Source organism: Sinocyclocheilus anshuiensis, unplaced genomic scaffold (genome assembly GCF_001515605.1).
Source record: "Sinocyclocheilus anshuiensis isolate Anshui unplaced genomic scaffold, SAMN03320099.WGS_v1.1 scaffold1806, whole genome shotgun sequence".
NCBI classification, from domain to species: domain Eukaryota; kingdom Metazoa; phylum Chordata; class Actinopteri; order Cypriniformes; family Cyprinidae; genus Sinocyclocheilus; species Sinocyclocheilus anshuiensis.
The window spans coordinates 268,646-287,995 of NW_015544228.1; the positions used below are offsets into that span (position 1 = coordinate 268,646).

Sequence of the window (19,350 nt, forward strand, 5' to 3'; positions counted from 1 at the left end):
CACAGTCACCTGAGTTCTGATCACCCGCACCTGCTGTCACCAATCAAGCCACACTACAAATACACACACATCACAGTCACTCACTGTCTGGTCTACTATTCACTCCTATGGACTGTTCTGGACTCTCTCAGCTGAACGCACCTAGAAAGACTTACCTACTGTCTCTCCCTCGATCCTCCAATGACTCCTTGGAAACTGTTCCACGATCTCCAACGAACCTGCCAAAGATACAAACCATCAGAACTCAGATAAGAACCCCAGAATCATTCACTGTGCTGACACTCACCTGCATTTACCTCACCCGTTCCATTCCTCTGCTTATCCTGTCAATAAACCCTCCTGTTTTGCACTTACCTGTTGTTTCCGGCCTTGCTTTGTGCCCTCAAATACAGTTACAGGCAATTCCTTCAAAAGGTAAGGTATAAAAATAGTTCATTTGTTACAAGTTAAATTGTGATTAATGCATTCAGCAGAGGTGTGGAAAGACCTTAAGCTGCCTTTTCACTATTTCTGCAATCATAAATAAATGCAGATATTTTTTTTTTTTTAGATTTCAGCTTCTGATGAAAATGGAAAACCTACTCTGTTTTTTGTTTAGACATATTGGCTACCATTTGTTTTGTATAGATGTATTTATCATTATTCAGTTTTATATTTACAGTATATACGAATTTTATTTCTTTTTTTTTTATATATATTTTTATAGTTTGACTGAGATCAAAAAGAATATATATTTTTATAGTACAACGATATTTGGTCACATTTCCACAGGGTCAGCTCTACACGGATGGAGTGACGCTCTTCTGAAGATCTTGAATGAGCTGTCTGATGAAGACCTGAAGAAAATGAAATACTACATGTGCTGGAATGAAGAATACAGAATATACAGGGGCTCAGTGGAGCACAGAGACAGAGTTGAACTGGCAGACCAAATGCTAAAACAGTGGGGTGAACGGCAGTCAGTGCTGAAAATCCATAGTCTACTGGAGGACTTCCATCGCACCCATCATGGTCGCCCCACACCCAGAAGCCGTGGCCGCCCCCGTCGCCACTTGAGGGTGTCAGGAGCCGCCCCTGGAGGAGGGGGTAATGTCAGGGATTCATCTCAGTCACCATCCAGGATAATCACCCGATCACAGTCACCTGAGTTCTGATCACCCGCACCTGCTGTCACCAATCAAGCCACACTACAAATACACACACATCACAGTCACTCACTGTCTGGTCTACTATTCACTCCTATGGACTGTTCTGGACTCTCTCAGCTGAACGCACCTAGAAAGACTTACCTACTGTCTCTCCCTCGATCCTCCAATGACTCCTTGGAAACTGTTCCACGATCTCCAACGAACCTGCCAAAGATACAAACCATCAGAACTCAGATAAGAACCCCAGTATCATTCACTGTGCTGACACTCACCTGCACTTACCTGTTGTTTCCGGCCTTGCTATGTGACAGAAGGTGAGAGTAGGAGCATCTCTGTGTATTTTAAAAATTGTATTTTATAAATATTTCTTTATTTAATATAAGAAATGACTTTGCAATACAACTGACAACCAGATTTATTGTGAATCTCAGTGCAATTTATTTTGATTTGTATATTGTAACAAATGTTGAAAGATACGGTAGACTGACATTTTCACTCTTTGTAACTTAGTTTTAGTATTTTCAAATAATCTAAAACAGTTTATTGGCTAATACAAATCTTAGTGTGCTGAAAGTAACTAGACAGAAAAAAAATAGTGTTTAAGATTTTGTAGAAATGTTGAAATAGTTAGAAAGAGACTAATGAAAATTATCAAGATATTACTTATAAATGCACTTCCATGTTCATTAGACCAGCACTATTGTTCTAATGAAATAAGCATTACAAATCAGTGTCAGCATAGATTCAGTCATATCAAATATTATTGAGTGCACTTTTAAAATACATTTCAATTTCTTTTGATTTAACTGAATGCTTCACTTTTTCAGAAATTCAGCCTATTTTTGAGGATCTTAAACTTGTGCTGATTGGAAGTCAAGGTACTGGAAAAAACACCATTGCTAATGCCATCTTTGGGGAAAAAAGTCTTCACATTCCGGACGTCTTTTAGAAGTGTCCACATCAAGGAGACTCGTACAGTATCAGGAACACAGATTAATTTGGCTCGCACCCCAGGCTGGAGAGGAGACTTGAGTAGATCAGAAAAAAACAAACATGAAATTGTTCACTGTGTTCAGTCTTTATACAGTACTGGACCTCACGCAGTCATCTTGGCTCTTAAAGTGAACTCAGTGCTGTCAGAGTCAAACATCAGCACCCTAGAGAGTCTGCTTACTGTTCGGCTGTGGGATCATACAATAGTGATGTTCACGCATGGAGAAAAACTGGGAGGTTATACCATTGAGGATTATATCAGATATTAGCAGCTTCAGTCTTTAATCAAAAAATGTGGAGAAAGATATTTTGTGATCCGAAACAATGACAGCAACCAGATTACTGAGACAATTCAAGAGCTCGTTGCCAGGAAGAATTCAGCAGGTTGTTTTGAACTTTCAGCTCAGGCAGAGGATAATAATACTTTGCAGTCAGACTGGAGATGTCTTGTTGAGCGAATCAAATCTAAAATCACTTCTCTGTTAGCCTTTAAGGAAAACTTGCTGTTAAATTCAAAAACACAAAATAACGGCTTACTTAAAAGGCTACTTGATTTCAAATATGCAGAGATAAAAAGACTAAATGCCATTGTTCAAGGAAAAGAAAGGGTGATAGAGAGGTTACGATCAAGATACTTAAGAACTCAAGATCTTGACCTCTGGCCTATGCAGAAGAAATACTGAACTGGAAGATCAAGTTTATATGATGAGCAGTGAACTAAAGGGAATGAATACAGAGAATGAAACACTGAAAAAACAAGTAAAGGAAAAGGATGCTGAGATTGAAGAACTGAAAAAAGAGTTACAAGTGTGGTGACAAGAAGCTGTAGGTCAGTGGACTCAAGAGAATCAATATGCAACTGTATGTGCAGACTACTGCAGCAAACTTTGTCAAGGTGTCTCAGCTGTGGCCATAAGAAGCCAGACTCAAATACAGTTACAGGCAATTCCTTCAAAAGGTAAGGTATAAAAATAGTTCATTTGTTACAAGTTAAATTGTGATTAATGCATTCAGCAGAGGTGTGGAAAGACCTTAAGCTGCCTTTTCACTATTTCTGCAATCATAAATAAATGCAGATATTTTTTTTTTTTTCCAAATGTTAAAACAGTGGGGTGAACGGCAGTCAGTGCTGAAAATCCATAGTAATGACGATGCCATGATAGAGCTCTTTGAACCTTTCTTGAAAAGCATCGGTGAGACATGGTGATCAACTAAATCACACAGTCATCATTTCCTTCTAAAAGAACCAGGTCTTCATCAATTTTTCATTGTTCTGGATTGAGATGAGATGTTTCTTCTGCACATTTCATCTTCTGAATGAGGCACCCAATCTCTAAAAAAGTTGCCAAATGGAGGCCAGGTGATGCGGTAGAAAAAACATTTGTGGTTTCCGGCTAGAGAACCTTTCAGTAATTTAAAAAAGAAATATATATATATATATGTAAATCTCACAGCATCAAGAGGAAGCTAGAGGAGTGGCCATGGAAACCACAGCCTGTAATACGAGTCAAGCAAAAGTGAAAGCATTTTAGAGCACCTATATTTATCTCGAAGCTCAACACAACAACAGATTAAAGATGGAGAACTACCAGCATGCTGTGTTTTTTGAGGCAAAGAGTCTCTCAGATGAGGAACTTGGACAAATACAACTATACTTTAAAATCAGGAGAAGGTCTGGAGGAGGAGACTGTGAGATCTACAAAGTGGGTAACAACACCTACAAGATAAGTTTTATGCAAAAAAATGGTAAGCATGCTTTTTGTTATTACAGTTTGGTGTTATTAAAAACGATGCCATTGTTTTATCTCACTTATGCTTGTCAAAACAACTGTAATAATAATAAAAATTCCATTTATAATTATATTATAATGCATTTGTATTCAAAGCCCAGGAAAGAGTACTAGAACGAAAGGATCATGTCATCAAAGTAGAAGGGCAAGAGGACATCCATGTTTCATTAAGACATGAAAATGTCGCTGAAAGCAGCGAACAACCTACAGCATCTGCAAATCAGGTAAATGGCACAGTCACAAAACAAACAGAGATTTAGCTTCGATTTATATATGTGCTGTACCTTGTTTACTGCTGATGCAAGGTGGTCAGACCTGTTTTTCTGAAACCAATAGGGAGACGACTCTCTGCATAGTTAAAGTAAATACCTTGAACAGTTCTCGAAAATCACCTGCTATGCATAACTTGACAATAAGGAAGGTCTAGAACTACAGTATATAATATTGACAGAAAATAGCGTTATATTTTGTTGATTTGCTAATTTTGCTGAATATGTTTTTGTGCTGGTACCTTGACTGGTTTAGGCCTGTCATGGACAGCTGACACTCAAAGATTGTCATATTCTTTATATTCTGTGCCATCATTGGTCCACAGAAATGATACTTGAAGAGACTGTTGTGCTCCAACTGAGTAAAAATCAAGCTGCTTCAGGTGTGTAGAGCCCAAAAAAATCTCAATGCAAACAAAGAGATTACTAACCCGTGAAACGGTCTAGCGAAATGCTCTTGTTTTTAATTCACTTACACTGTACACTCTTTGAACTATATAGTTAATATACTGAAATATATTTTTGCTAGACCTTCTCCAGTCTGGATCTAACTGTGTGCAGGTAGCAATCTGCTTGTTTGCATTCACAGAAGTGACAGAAATGGGTTGGTGATTTTTTTTAATTAATTTTTACCTTTATAAAGGCATTTTGTTTTTTCTAAACTTAGGTGTATTATTATCTTTTATGTCAGATTCTTACATTTAATCGAATTTAATTGGAATAATAAGACACTATAGGGCTGTTACCAATCAAAGGGTATCAGTATCAACAAAATCAATTTTTGCACTGCGGAACTGACAAAAGCTGCATCTTATGTGGCATTTAAGTGTATTTACACAAGTGTATTAATGCATTTACACTGAAATTGCAAGTTGCATTAATAATGAGTTTATTGTTTTAAAAATATTGAATATAGGAAGATACCTGATGAAGGTCATGAGACCGAAAGGTTGTTAAACGTTGTTGGGGGCAGTCGTGGCCTTATGAATAAAGAGTCGGACTTGTAACCTGAAGGTCACAGGTTCGAGTCTCAGGTCTGGCAGGAATTGTAGGTGGGGGGAGTGAATAACCAGCGCTCTCTCCACCTTCAATACCATGACTGAGATGAGACCCTTGAGCAAGGCACTGAACCCCCGTCTGCTCCCTGGACACCCACTGCTCTGGGTGTGTGTTCACGGTGTGTGTGTGCGCTTGGATGGGTTACATGCAGAGCACAAATTCCGAGTATGGGACACCATACTTGGCCACACTTCACTTAATAAAACTTTTATGATACTTTTTGCAAAGTTTGGTAGTTGGTGGATTTGTTTTGTTTTTTGGGGTTTTTAAAAGAAAATGTTGAATATAAAATATGAAATGATTAAACAAATGGAACAATACTTTAATACTGAAACAGCAGCAAGTAAAAGTCCTAATGAATGTGTCATTGTTTCAACCAAGTCGTTCAAACGGCTGATTCATTCAGGGAATGAAGCAAGCATTTGTTGTTAATAGGCATTTCTGAAATAGCTTACTGTCTGAGTACGTACTGTACTACATTTGAATTTCAACTTACTTCGCAAAAAAAGTATGTTCTATGTAGTATGAATATGGTAGTATGAACGAAATTCAGACATACTACAACCACCATGTTACTATCACATGACCTACCAGCATCATTTGCATCGCTTCACTGCCATTCATAAATCCTCTCCCGTGGCGTAATTGGATAGTAAAGTGTCCATCAATTGCACACTTCAGAATCCTGGTGCAAGTAGTTGGTAATTTGGGTAATTTTCGCCTATAGTTTTTCGAATTGGAACATACTACTCTTTTGGCATACTGTTTTTCATCTACTATATAGTAAAGAAGTATTGGATTTAAGATACAGTGCATGAATGGGTCAATGAATCATTGACTCATGCGATTCATTCAAAAATATTCAACGTGACCTCAAGGTGTGTTTTCGATCATTTTTTTAGGAAGTGAGTGACATACCCGATAGTGTCACATTGTTAAGACAACAATTACTATATTGCACATATTGCACATCCCAGGATAATGGAGTTGATAAATCAGCATTATCACTACAATTGACATTTGTTCATGCTGTACATGTCTTTTTATATCTTGCAAATTAGTTTCCTGTCAGTTATGTAATCTTATGTGTTGCTGGTCTGCTAAATGCTGGCAAAGCAGGTAAAAACTGAACTAGACCAGGCCATCAGGAAATATCCTTATTGCTAAGCCCTGATAAATGAATTTCACTTGTCTTGCTTATTATGAAGCATTGTGTATGACCAATTAATACTTGTCTTTACTTTTTTTTTCATTTGTTAGAAATTTGCAAGTGCTAAACGTGTGGAGAAGGTTTTAAAACTGGACCATTATCTACTACGCTTCCTCAGTGAATTTAAAAAGGCATATTCAGAGTTGGAGAAACATTTCTCTACAATCTCCAGCACTTTCAAGATCAACATCGACTCTGAAGAGTTGGTGGTGGTGAAGGACCCAGGAACTGAAGCTATTTTTCCCCTGAAGAAATGGGAATGTGCAGTGGATGAAGTGTTTGAGATTCTAAAGTCACGCTATATCATCCACTTTGAGGTCGAAAGTGACAAATCTGCCATTCTGGAAGAAAACTCTTTCCTCCAAAGTGATAACTTAAAAATCTATTTTGAAAAACTAACATGTTTAGCTGTGGTGGTTGGAGAACGAAAAGAAGTGGAGAAGATTTTAAAATTTCTAAGTGGCTTGCAGGACAAACAGCAGGTTCAACAAGAGTGTTGCGTGTCTGAGAAACAATATGACCTCATCAAAGAGCAGTTTGAGCCATACGTAAAAGCTAATTTACCTGCCCTTAAGATCACACAGGAACGAGCAGGTGTTGTTCTTCTGAAGGGTCCTGAAAAAGAGGTCCATGCAGGTGAAGAAGAGCTTTTAAAATTAGTGCTAGGAATCAAAGAGAAGAGGATCCCATCACATCGTGCTCTAATGACCTTCTTGGAATCAAGTGGCAATATACAGCACTTCCAAAACCGATTTCAGCAGAGCCTCCGCAGCCCGGTTATGCTCGAGACTTCAGGTTCAGATCTTCTTCTGCTGAGTCTGTCTGATGGAGCGCTAGAGGAGGCGGCTGCTGCCGTGCAGAGAGACGTGTGTTTGGAGACTGTGCATCTGGAAAACACTCAGAAATCATCTGCGTTTACTAAACTGAAGGAGGATTTGAACGAAGCCATCAATCAAGCCAATCGTGGAAGTGTTAAAGTGGAGCCTAAATACCAGGATGAATCAACTACTGACCCCAAAGTGCAACTTGTGGGCTACACTACTGAAGTTAATAAGCTGAAGAACATTGTGCTGGAATACAAAAGAAACCATCAGAACCATCATGCCTCCCTGCCTCTTCCCAGGCCAGAAATGGCAGAGCACTTCTCTGATATCTTGGCGATGGCCGGCATGAAGAAGAGTAATGTGGAAATAAAGCCAACATGTTCACCTTACCCATGCATCCACCTCACAGGACCTCGCTTTGAAGTTGAGAGTTTGAAGGACAGCCTTAAGTCATTTCTTCAGAGTCTTGCCACTAAACGTTGTGAGGTGAAAGGACCTGGAGTTCAACCATTTTTTCAAGGTGAAAGTACAAGGACCTTGCAATTAGTGAAGAATTCTTATATGGTTGTGATACTGCCTATTGAAGATGTTCCCAAATACACGAGCAGTACCAGTCTCCAGCCATTTGCATCTGCATCTTCCCAAGACTCTATGGACTTTGACAAAGACTTAAACATTAAAGTTGTGGTTGGTAGTCTTGAGCAACAACAGGTAAGGCTGAATTATCATTATTTCAAATTTAGCCTTAATAACCAGTATTTATACGTTATTAAGGACTGTTAAGTAACCTTCATGATTCGCATAATTAACAGGCAGATGTGTTTGTTGCTCCGATGATCCAAACAAACATGACCTCAACCTTGATTGGATCGTCCCTGTTGAATAAAGCAGGACAGCAGCTTCAAAATAACTTCAACAGTGCCAAGGGAAATCACACTCTTAAGCCCGGAGAAGTGCTGGAGGTGGACGGGACACAAGCGCTGGGATGCTCCAAGGTTTTCTTCATAGAATGTGCGCCAAAAGGAAACAAGCACAAAAGCGAAAAGGTATGACATATTGAATGGATGAGATTTAAAGAAAAGATTTAATAGTTTTGTTTGATGGCCGAGAGAGCTCAACGCGCTGCAACTTCAGAAAACACAAGCAAATAGAAAAAGCACCAGCAAATTAAGGAAACATCGTCATCAGTTTGACAGCATATGTGCTTCAAATGCTCACAACACAAACAAAAAAAGAAACGTGCAAGTAGCAACAGAATAAAATTACCCCAACAAAATTAAAATTAACCTTTTTTTTGGGGGGGGGGGGGGGTGGCGTATTGATTACCGTTTGTACAAATACCATGGTTAAACTATGGTTAGTATAGTAAATCCATAGTTAATTTGTGCATGGTTACCATGGTTTAATAGTAACCATTGATTATTTATTTTTATATAATAAATCTATTCATTCATTAAATAAATTAATAGTAAAACCATAGGCTATGGTTATTTTTTGTAAGGAAAATTGTAAGAGTAAGTTAGGCAGCTTACATAACCTTTCACAGTTACAGTAATTGTGTATTTCGTCAGCTTATTTGTGACCCTGGACTACAAAACCAGTCATAAGGGTCAATTTTTTTGAAAATGTTTCATCAAGCTTTCCATTGATGTATGGTTTGGATAGGACAATATTTGGCCGAGATACGACTATTTGAAAATCTGGAATCTGAGGGTGCAAAAATATTGAGAAAATCGCTTTTAAAGTTGTCCAAATGAAGTTCTTAGCTATGTGTTTTACTAATCAAAAATGAAGTTTTGATATATTTATGGTAGGAAACCATAAAAAATGTACAAAAAAAATTTACAAAATATCTTCATGGAACATGATTTTTACTTAATATCGTAATGATTTTTGGCATAAAATAAAAATCGATCATTTTGACTCATACAGTGTATTTTTGGCTATTGCTACAAATATAATATTGAGAAAATCGCTTTTAAAGTTGTCCAAATTAAGTTCTTAGGTATGTGTTTTACTAATCAAAAATGACGTTTTAATATATTTATGGTAGGAAACCATAAAAAATGTACAAAAAAAATGTACAAAATATCTTCATGGAACATGATTTTTACTTAATATCGTAATGATTTTTGGCATAAAATAAAAATCGATCATTTTGACTCATACAGTGTATTTTTGGCTATTGCTACAAATATACCCCAGCTACTTATGACTGGTTTTGTGCTCCAGGGTCACATTTAGGCTAGTAATATGAAGAAAAAAAAGAGCTAAGGAATCGTATGATCAGGGTGTTAAAATAAACAAAAATCGCACCTTTCAGAGCAAACATTGATAAATATGTCCCAGCCATGTTTGTCACTTTGCGGATCCCTTAAACATTTCCGATGTGGTCTGTGTCTATTTGCAGCGTTTCTGTTTTTGCAGCGTATTTCTTTATTTAATTGTGTTGTGAGCATTTGCAGCATGTGTGTTGTGAAATTGATGATGTTTTTTTTTTTTAATTTGCAGGTGTTTTTTCATTTGCAGATAAAAGAAAAATCGATCATTTTGACTCATACATTGTATTTTTGGCTATTGCTACAAATATACCCCAGCTACTTATGACTGGTTTTGTGCTCCAGGGTCACATTTAGGCTAGTAATATGAAGAAAAAAAAGAGCTAAGGAATCGTATGATCAGGGTGTTAAAATAAACAAAAATCGCACCTTTCAGAGCAAACATTGATAAATATGTCCCAGCCATGTTTGTCACTTTGCGGATCCCTTAAACATTTCTGAGGTGGTCTGTACCTATTTGCAGCGCGTTTCTTTGTTTGTGTTGTATTTGCAGTGTGTTTCTGTTTTTGCAGCACATTGATTTATTTGTTTGTGTTGTGAGCATTTGCAGTGTGTGTGTTGTCAAATTGATGAAGATGATTTCTTAATTTGCAGGTGTTTGTTTTTTTTTTCATTTGCAATGTGTTGAACTCTTTTGGCCACCGTATAGGTTTTCCATTAGTAATCTATTTTTTGGTGTTGTGATCTTGTCTTAGGCGCTTCGCTCTGGACTTGGCCGAGTTTTTGAGCTGTGTGAGCAGAACTCTTGGGGTTCGGTTGCGTTGCCAGTAATTGGACCCGGAATAGTGCTGTCAATACCGGTCAAAGATGCCGTTAATATTCTTACTCAGGAGATCTGTGAATATGTATCTGTATCCACTGGTCTTCTGCACACCATTTGTATCGCAATAATGGCTAATTACGCTCATTCCGAAGAGGTACACAATCTATATATCTATAGCACACACTCTATGCAATGGAGTTTATTTCAGTGATTTTTATTCCTTACCCTATTTTGGAAATATTTTGCAGATGTTCCAGACAGTCTGTGGGAATCTGAGTGCAAAAATGGTGGACAACACAGGGGAAGGCAAGAGATTTAGAGATGTGTGTGTATATATATATACAGTGGGTACGGAAAGTATTCAGACCCCCTTCAATTTTTCACTCTTAGGACCATGTGATATTTCAGTTTTTCTTTTTTAATAAATCTGCAAAAATGTCAACGATTCTGTGTTTTTCTGTCAATATGGGGTGCTGTGTGTACATTAATGAGGAAAAAAAATTAACTTAAATTATTTTAGCAAATGGCTGCAATATAACAAAGAGTGAAAAATTTAAGGGGGTCTGAATACTTTCCGTACCCACTGTATATATATATATATACGTGCCACAGCACATGATGACCAAATGACATCAAATGTATGATGCTTTGTGATAAAATTAAAATTAGTCAATGAGAAATGTCTGAATTTTGTTGAATTTTTTTGTTGTGCATTGAAAATTCCCACATTTAGCTAAACCTTCTAAGGTTTCTTACATCTGTACTTCTTACAACATGTCTTTAACTGTCACCACAGCTCTGTTTCACTCACTGACCTCTGACCTCGATGAGATCATCATGCCAGTAGATGGGATTGAACTCCATCTAGTGTTTGGAGACATCACTAATGAGACTACTGATGCCATCGTGAACACCACTGACTTTAAGGACTTCCAGACAGCTGGTATTCATGCAGCTTTCTTCATTTAATAACTAAAACATTCTTTATACACTATTTAGACCACACGAGAGTGCTTATTTAACCTATCCATCACAGGAGTGTGTAAGGACATCCTTACTAAGGCAGGACCTCAAATCCAGGCTCAACTGACAGGCGGTAAGAAAAAATAAACTACAGCTTCTTTTATAAAATTAGTTTTTGATTTGATCACATATATAAAAAGACTTTTGTCAAGCATGTTTGAATGCACAGAAAAAAAAAACTATGCAAGCATCGAAAGTATTTTTAACACAAAGTTTTATAGGATTGATAGACTTGCCTAATCAAATTTAACTTACCCAGGAAGCCTTTTCTTTTGAAAATGGTCTAACCTAATTAAAACAGAATCGCATGCCTTCATTAGAAACAGTGTGATTTTAGAGAATTTGAAGAAACGACATGCACTTCACTGAACCTGTTTGCAAGTATAGTTAGAAATGCAGAAATGGCAACCTTCTTTAGGCATTTTAAAAAGATCAAATAAAATACTGAAAACCAGATGACACTTTAAAATAGATAAATGATTTAATTAATGAAATATGTACTGTACATGCAATATGTAATCTAACGCTTTCTCTTACATGTATTCTCCAGCTCAGGTAGCAAGAGGGCAGATCTTTACGACCCCGCCAGGAGGCTTCCCCTGTAAGACGATCATGCATGTTTGTGGACTCAGGGACCCTGGTGTTATCAAGACCTTGGCAAAAGAAATAGTGGTTCAAAGTGAGCACGGCTGCTACTGGTCTGTGGCCATTCCTGCGATCTGTGCTGGTCAGTACCTTCATTATTACTTACAATGAGAAAAAAATGGATGTCTTGTAAGGTAGTTTGTTTTATGTATTTTTCCCCATTTGCTATCTCCTATAACAATGGTCTGTTTCCACCTCAGAGTAAAAAATACTGTAATTTGAAAATAAATGTTAAAATAAAGTCCAATTGTGAGATATATCCATACATTTTAACAGCTGAAGAATACTGATTTTGTCTTTGCTTGCATTGAGCGCATGACACTCATTTGATAAATTTGGTTCCCACATAAAAAACAAATACTAAACCTAGTATTTATATATATTTTTTTTTACATTTACATTTATGCATTTCGCAGATGCTTTTTTCTAAAGTCACTTTCACTTTCAAAAATGATCTTCTTTTGTGTTCAGTAGAAGAAAGAAATTCATACAGGTTATATAGTAAATGATGACTGAATTTTCATTTTTGGGGGAACTATCCCTTTAAGTAGCATGCAAAATAAACATTTTATCAGCTTGTGCATTTACTGGGAATTGAACTTATGATCTTGGCATTGCTAGCACCATGAATGTTGAAGTCTCACAGGACTTTGTCATGGTCTTTACCTACCAAGATTATATGTTTTGGAATTAAAGGCACAATATGTAATTTTTTGCCACTAGAGGGTGCGTATTCAAAATAAACAAAGAGGCAAAGGCATAGTTTGATGACTGTGACTGAGTGTGGAATCATGGGAGTTGTGGTCTTCATCCCCACAGCCGATGCAATCCGACGGGACTCGGGCAGAAATCATGTTCATGGATGAGCTAATGATTTATTAACATAGTAGAATGAAGCAGGGTGAGGCTGAAAGCCGTCGAAGCGAAACGAGACGCTGAATGAGCACGACACACGGCTCGAAAGCAGCGGAGCTTTTGCCACAGTCGAGCGCTTCCGCTCCTTCCGGTCGTGCGTATGTGGGGTAAAGCAGCGCTGTTTTATCATACTAGATACGTTTGAACGTTCTGTTATAATGCTACTCTGTGCGGGCGTCACCGGTCTATTAAAACGCACAACATATTAAAGCGTCTTTGGTGTTTCCATGTTTTCTACAAAACAAAACCGGAAATCGAGGGGTTATGACACAATGACACTATAGACACGGCCATGCCACTAGTTAAAATTACTTATTTCTCTGGATTTAAACATGCTTCGAAACATTTGGGATAATGTAAGTACACAAGTCAGTAAAATATATAACACTGTTCTAGTGGTTTTTGGATATTTTAATAAAAAAATCTTACATATTGTGACTTTAAGGCCTGTAACCATAAAAAAAATGTTATCTAGTATAATTGCTCAGTAGTTTTTCTGAAATATGCATGAATGGAATAGTAGAAACGTTTTGCCATTATAAATGGGATTTGCAGGACAAGGAGGTTTGGATCCAAATGTGGTGGCCAAATCCATTCTAGAGGGAGTAAAGGATGGTGTTCAAGGAGCGAATCTTCAACATCTCAAAAGGATTCGGATCGTTCTGCTGAAGATTAATGTTTTCCTGGCATTCAAAGCGACGGCAAAGCAAATATTTGGTGGTAATGCACAGTTAACAGGTGAGCATAAATCTGTGTAATGCAGAGGCATTTTTATTACTTGTCAATATCATGCATTATAAAAAAATATTAAGTTTTTTTCAAAATTTTTATGGTGTTTTCACCAGACACTCATTGTCAATTTTGCACATTCACCTTTTTCAGCTCCTGCACCACTTGTACCTACCAGTGTAATCACCAGAGGGCGCAGTGGATCAACTAGATCAAGCAGATCACATTCCTTAACCTTACCAGTCGCTTTGGACTTGAGTTCTCTAGTGACATCTTTGCCTGACACAGAGAGCAGAGCAGCATTTCTAGTCATTGGTCACACCAATAATGAAGTGTCTGATGCCTGTAGAGAACTTCAGCAGGCATATAAGGACCAGTGCTCCACACACACTTTCTTTCTTGATGAGATCAGGTGCCTCACTCCGGATGAGATGGACCAGCTGCTCTCTAAAGTGAATTCACTGCACCTACAGATAGATACAAGCAGCTCTGATATATGGGTAGTAAAAGGACTGAAGGATGGAGTGAATGAGGTGGTTAGACTGATACAAGACGCACTTCGTAGACAGGTGAGAATAACAATGAATTAACATTAAAAACCTTAAAAATAAATTCTCCACACAATTGCCTCAGAACATAATGCATAGAATTTACATAAAAGAGTTGATGCCGATAGCCCGGACAGCGCACCGACATATAGTGCTGTTGTGCTACGAGTTTCTTGCATTTGAATCCCAGCTCATGGACCTTTCCTATATATATATATATTTTTTTTTTTTTTTTTTTTTTTTTTATGTATGTATGTATATGTGACCCAACAATAGCAACAATACATTATATGGGTCTAAATTATAGATTTTTTTAATGCCAAAAATCATTAAGATATTAAGTAAAGATCATGTTCCATGAAAATATTTTGTAAATTTCCTACCATAAATATATCAAAACTTAATTTTTGATTAGTAATATGCATTTCTCAGAACTTCATTTGCACAACTTTAAAGGTGATTTTCTCAATATTTAGATTTTTTTGCACCCTCAGATTCCAGATTTTCAAATAGTTGTATCTCGGCAAAATTTTGTCCAAATATTGATGTATTGAATAGCTTTAAGATGATGTATAAATCTCAATTTTAAAAAATTGACCCGTATGACTGGTTTTGTGGTCCAGGGTCACACACACACACACACACACATATATATATATATATATATATATATACACTGCACCTGTATATGCTTTTATAGCATTTTAATGAATAATGATAAACACAATAAAAACTTCAAATCATGAAATCATATTATATTTCATGATTATTTATTCATTCAATTGCAAACCCTAACATTTTTTTTTCTCCCAAACTCCAAGGTAAGAGACAAGGACCAGTCCATCCTCTTCAATCAAGTCACGTGGTGTATTCTGGGATCACGGGGCATTTGGCAGAAGGTACCAAAAGACGTGAATTATAAGCTCGAAAAAAGCGATGTGAAAGATGGAATTGTGGATGCACAGGGTGTGAAATGGACTGTGAATTTGAGAAAGATGGAGGCCAAAGCATGTCATTCAGGAGAGGTGACCGCTCTCAAACGACTGGAGAACCTTTCAGGTGAGGAACCACTTTCATAGTATATGAAAATATATGACGTTAAATATATATTTGATACTGTGTCAGATTAAAAAAATAAAATCTTTGTCCAGATGAAAACCACTGATTTACATCTATAATATAAATTGATACATAATAATCCAACTAAATCAGGACCCTCACTATTTGGCGCTTTAGATTTCTCTTTGCCAATCTACTGGGACAACATGAGTCAAGGTGACTCCTTACAGGTGATTGACCTAGATCCATCATCCACGGAGTACCAGACTGTGAAGGCAGACTTCAAGAATACTGTCACAAAAACAGAGCTCAAGGTTTGACACCTGACACCATCTTCACATGCGTTACATGACCACCCTGAAGGACATAAAAAGGACATAATGTCTTCTTAAAGGGGTCATATGATGCGATTTCAATTCTTCCTTTCTCTTGTTCCCGCAAGCCTCCTTCGTCGAATCTGCCGGGCGCCACTCACTCAAGCCGCTGTGTATTTCGTTGTGAAAGCGAAACTACTTTGTTTGGCCTTCCAAAAGACGACACAACTAGAAATCAGTGGTTAAGTTTTATTTACAATACTGTTCCAGAACAGTAAATAATGTTCTTCTTAGCAGCATCATATGACCCCTTTAATTCATATCTAGTAGCACTTTAGGATTAGAGTTAATCTACAACAAGGTCTTAGGTTAAATCAAGGGCCAGATTAGACTAACATCACCTATTGATACATTTTGTTTTGCTTTAACCTTTTGAAAGTGTTGCTCTAATTACCGTACCATGTTTTCATTATGGCAGTATAGTCTTTATAGTTTGCTTCTGTGAAGAACGGCAGATGTGAATGTGAAGTCCATCAAGTATATTTGTACATGGCTGTTTGAGTGCAAATGTATTTCAACAGATCCAGCGCATCCAGAACATGGATCTTCGGCGGTTATACGAGGGGCGTAAAATAGAGCTGGAGAACAAAAATGGTTCTGTGGGAGCAGCAGAGAAGATCCTTTATCACGGCACATCAGAGGAATCCTGCTCATCCATCATGAAGTCCAACTTTAATCGAAATTTTGCAGGGCAAAATGGTAACTGCTTTCTTTTTTTTCAGGTTGATTAAATTAATAGTCCACCCAAAAATGGAAATTTTGTAAAAAAAAAAAAAAAAAGCACCATAAAGTGAAGTTCATCTGACTGTCTCCAGAAGGCGCACAATAACTGTGGGAGTAACAAACCCAACAGTGAGGGTTGACACAATTGTGATTTTTGGGTGAACAGTCACTTTTATTCCATTGGATGAACTTCTTCTTTATAGTTTAACAGTCTAATAGATTCCCAGCCACCATCAACCACTGATGGTCTCATTAATTGTCGAGTTTGCAGACTAATCGATACTGATAACTTCTATACCTTTCTCAGCCACCAACTACGGTCATGGGACATACTTCGCTGTGAACGCCAGCTACTCTGCCCAAAACAAGTATGCAGTTCCTGCAGCAGATGGAACTCAGCTCATGTTTGTGGCTCGTGTGCTTACGGGTTATTACGCTCTGGGTCAGGCGGACATGAGGACACCCCCTGTTCATGTGGCACCTGACCGCTATGACAGCGTGGTGGATAATATGCAGAATCCCTCCATGTTTGTGGTTTTCCACGACTGCCAGGCTTATCCAGACTACCTCATCACATTCAAATGAACTTCAACGAAACCAACTTGTCTCACTTGTCAACAGTGATCAGTTAGATAGTTGATTTTACATTTAAATGTAATAATTTAGGGGATACTTATATCCAGAGGGTTTGAGTTAGTTACTACATACCTTTTTTTGGTTTATGTCACAACTAACTAGTGCTCAGCAGATATGAGTGTATATTTCAGATTATGCAACTTGATAGCAAATAAAAATGAATGGTTTTCAGACAATCTTGAAATTCACAAGAACGTATGAGCAGAAAATGTGCAATATTAATGGACAAAGCTGTCTGTAGATTATGGAACAGTACCATATGAAATACTCCTGTGAGTCGCACATAGTTATAGTCTGACGGAGAAAGATTCATCCACAGAAGTGACATGCAGCTATGATATTTAGCTTCAGGGCTATCGATTCATCACTCCAGGATAAAAACAGGGCTCTTTAAAATCTGATATGGTCGTATTCCAACTCTTCCTTCTCAGTTCTCATGTCTGCTTCAGGCTCCTCATTATCATGAAGAAACCATTTGACATTGTTTTGGATGAAATCTAGGAGTTTGCGTAAGTTGCCGACAAAGCAATGCAATTCTTTCAATCATTAACCGGAAGTACTTCTGGGAAACGTATGAATCCATGAAAAATGTCTATATTGTAACAAAAAAACAGTTGTTGTTTTCTTATATTATTTGGCTTAATTTCTACGTTATCTGAAAATAATTTAGCTGCACATACAATCTTTTTATAGATTAAGTATTTAATAATGAACAAATTTACAAATAGAATATTAAAATCTCCCACTGACTTGACATTGTCAAAATGTTTGCAATTCGAAATCCATCTAACAGATGTCGTTGTGATTGAATCATGATTGGTTTTTGATTTCCTCTCCTTTGCACAAGCACCTTGAGTGCCTTATACAAACATGTACTACAACAATAAAACAATAAAAAGATATTTAATGAGAATGTGTCAGGATTCTGGACTGTCTGTCATGTTTTACCTCTGTCTTAGTTCCTGTTTTCCTCTTTTGGTCATGTTTCCTGTTCTTGTTTAGTGATTGATTCCGCTCACCTGTGTTTGTAATTATCCTGTGTTTATAAGTACCTGTCTGTTCCTTAGTTCTTCGTCGAGTCTACTTGTTGAATGTCTTCCTTGTGCTCTCCCAACTCCCCCGCCACCCCCCCCAAAGTCAAATTCGCGGGCCGCCGCTTGCTTAAACTCGCCAGAATCTCTGCTGTCAAACCCGCCGGCGGTTCCTCAGTCAAGCCCGCTGACCATGCCTTTCACCCCGAAGCTAAAGGGGAATCTAAGGAGGAGTGTGTTGCTCCAGTGTTGGCTCCAGCCCCAGAGTTCGCTCCAGTGCCAGCTCCTGCTGTTCACGTCTGTCAGTAAAGCTCCGTAAAAAAATCATAAAAGTAGTGATTTGTGTGCACTATTCCAATTCTTCTTAATTTATATGATTTTTTGTTTTGTGTGACAAACAGGCCCAAAGTTACATTATTCACTGAAAATCTTCTCTATCATAGCGTAATAGACCTTAGATGCCATTTAGAATTTTATGCGGACGGATGAAACTAAGGCTGAGAAGGATATACAGTAGAATTAAAATAGCACGCACTGTATTAAAGTCCTAGATCACATAATTTTCACAGTTGTTTATGGAGTTTTGTCTACTCAAATCTTTTCTTTACAGAAATACATTTCGTCAGCTGAACAATCAGTATGTTACAACAGCACAATCCACTTAAGGCACTGTACATCTAACATTCACAGCTTCATTTTATTAGTGTCTGGGCGCTATCCCGACCAGCATTGGGGGGTAATGCATTACAAGTACTAGTGCAAATTTTGTAATCAGAATACTTTTTTCAAGTAGCTAGTAAAGCAATGCCTTGCTTTTAAATTTACAGGGAAATATCTGAGTTACGCAAGTTACTTTGTTTTCCCATTGATTGACTGACAGCTCTCCTGTCCCCTCATGTTGAAAGAAATCAGGAGTAAGTGCAGAGACAGAGGCACTTCCTTCAGACTGAGGTTTATTCATTTCACTCTTGGAGTCAGGGCCTTTACAGTTGCCAAAAATATAACGTTTGGGGTTTTTGTTATTAAAAACAAATAAGCAAGCCCAGCCTAGGTGACAAAACCCTTTAATGCAAAAGTAACGTGATGCATTACTTTCCATAAAAAGTAACTAGTAATGCAATTAGTTACTTTTTATGGAGTAACGCAATATTGTGATGAATTAGGGCTACTTTAAGTAACTTTCCCCAATACTGATCCTGACTTTTATCCATCTTTTATCCCAAAACTTTTATCCATCTGAACTTGTGCACACACGATTTCAGAACTTTCATT

General features: G+C 37.5%; 1 protein-coding gene across 1 annotated transcript; it reads left to right on the forward strand.

Moving 5' to 3' along the window:
• Window positions 1-3,718: 3,718 nt before the first annotated feature.
• On the forward strand, window positions 3,719-17,883 carry LOC107697480 (poly [ADP-ribose] polymerase 14-like). The gene is made up of 15 exons (XM_016498288.1): window positions 3,719-3,887; window positions 4,028-4,155; window positions 6,520-8,004; window positions 8,106-8,339; window positions 10,328-10,549; window positions 10,644-10,701; window positions 11,192-11,338; window positions 11,432-11,491; window positions 11,969-12,145; window positions 13,534-13,716; window positions 13,861-14,276; window positions 15,077-15,314; window positions 15,492-15,628; window positions 16,210-16,387; window positions 16,719-17,883. The coding sequence occupies exons 1-15, from the start codon at window positions 3,719-3,721 to the stop codon at window positions 16,994-16,996; spliced, it is 4,110 nt and encodes a 1,369-aa protein (XP_016353774.1). The 3' UTR covers window positions 16,997-17,883.
• Window positions 17,884-19,350: the final 1,467 nt, after the last annotated feature.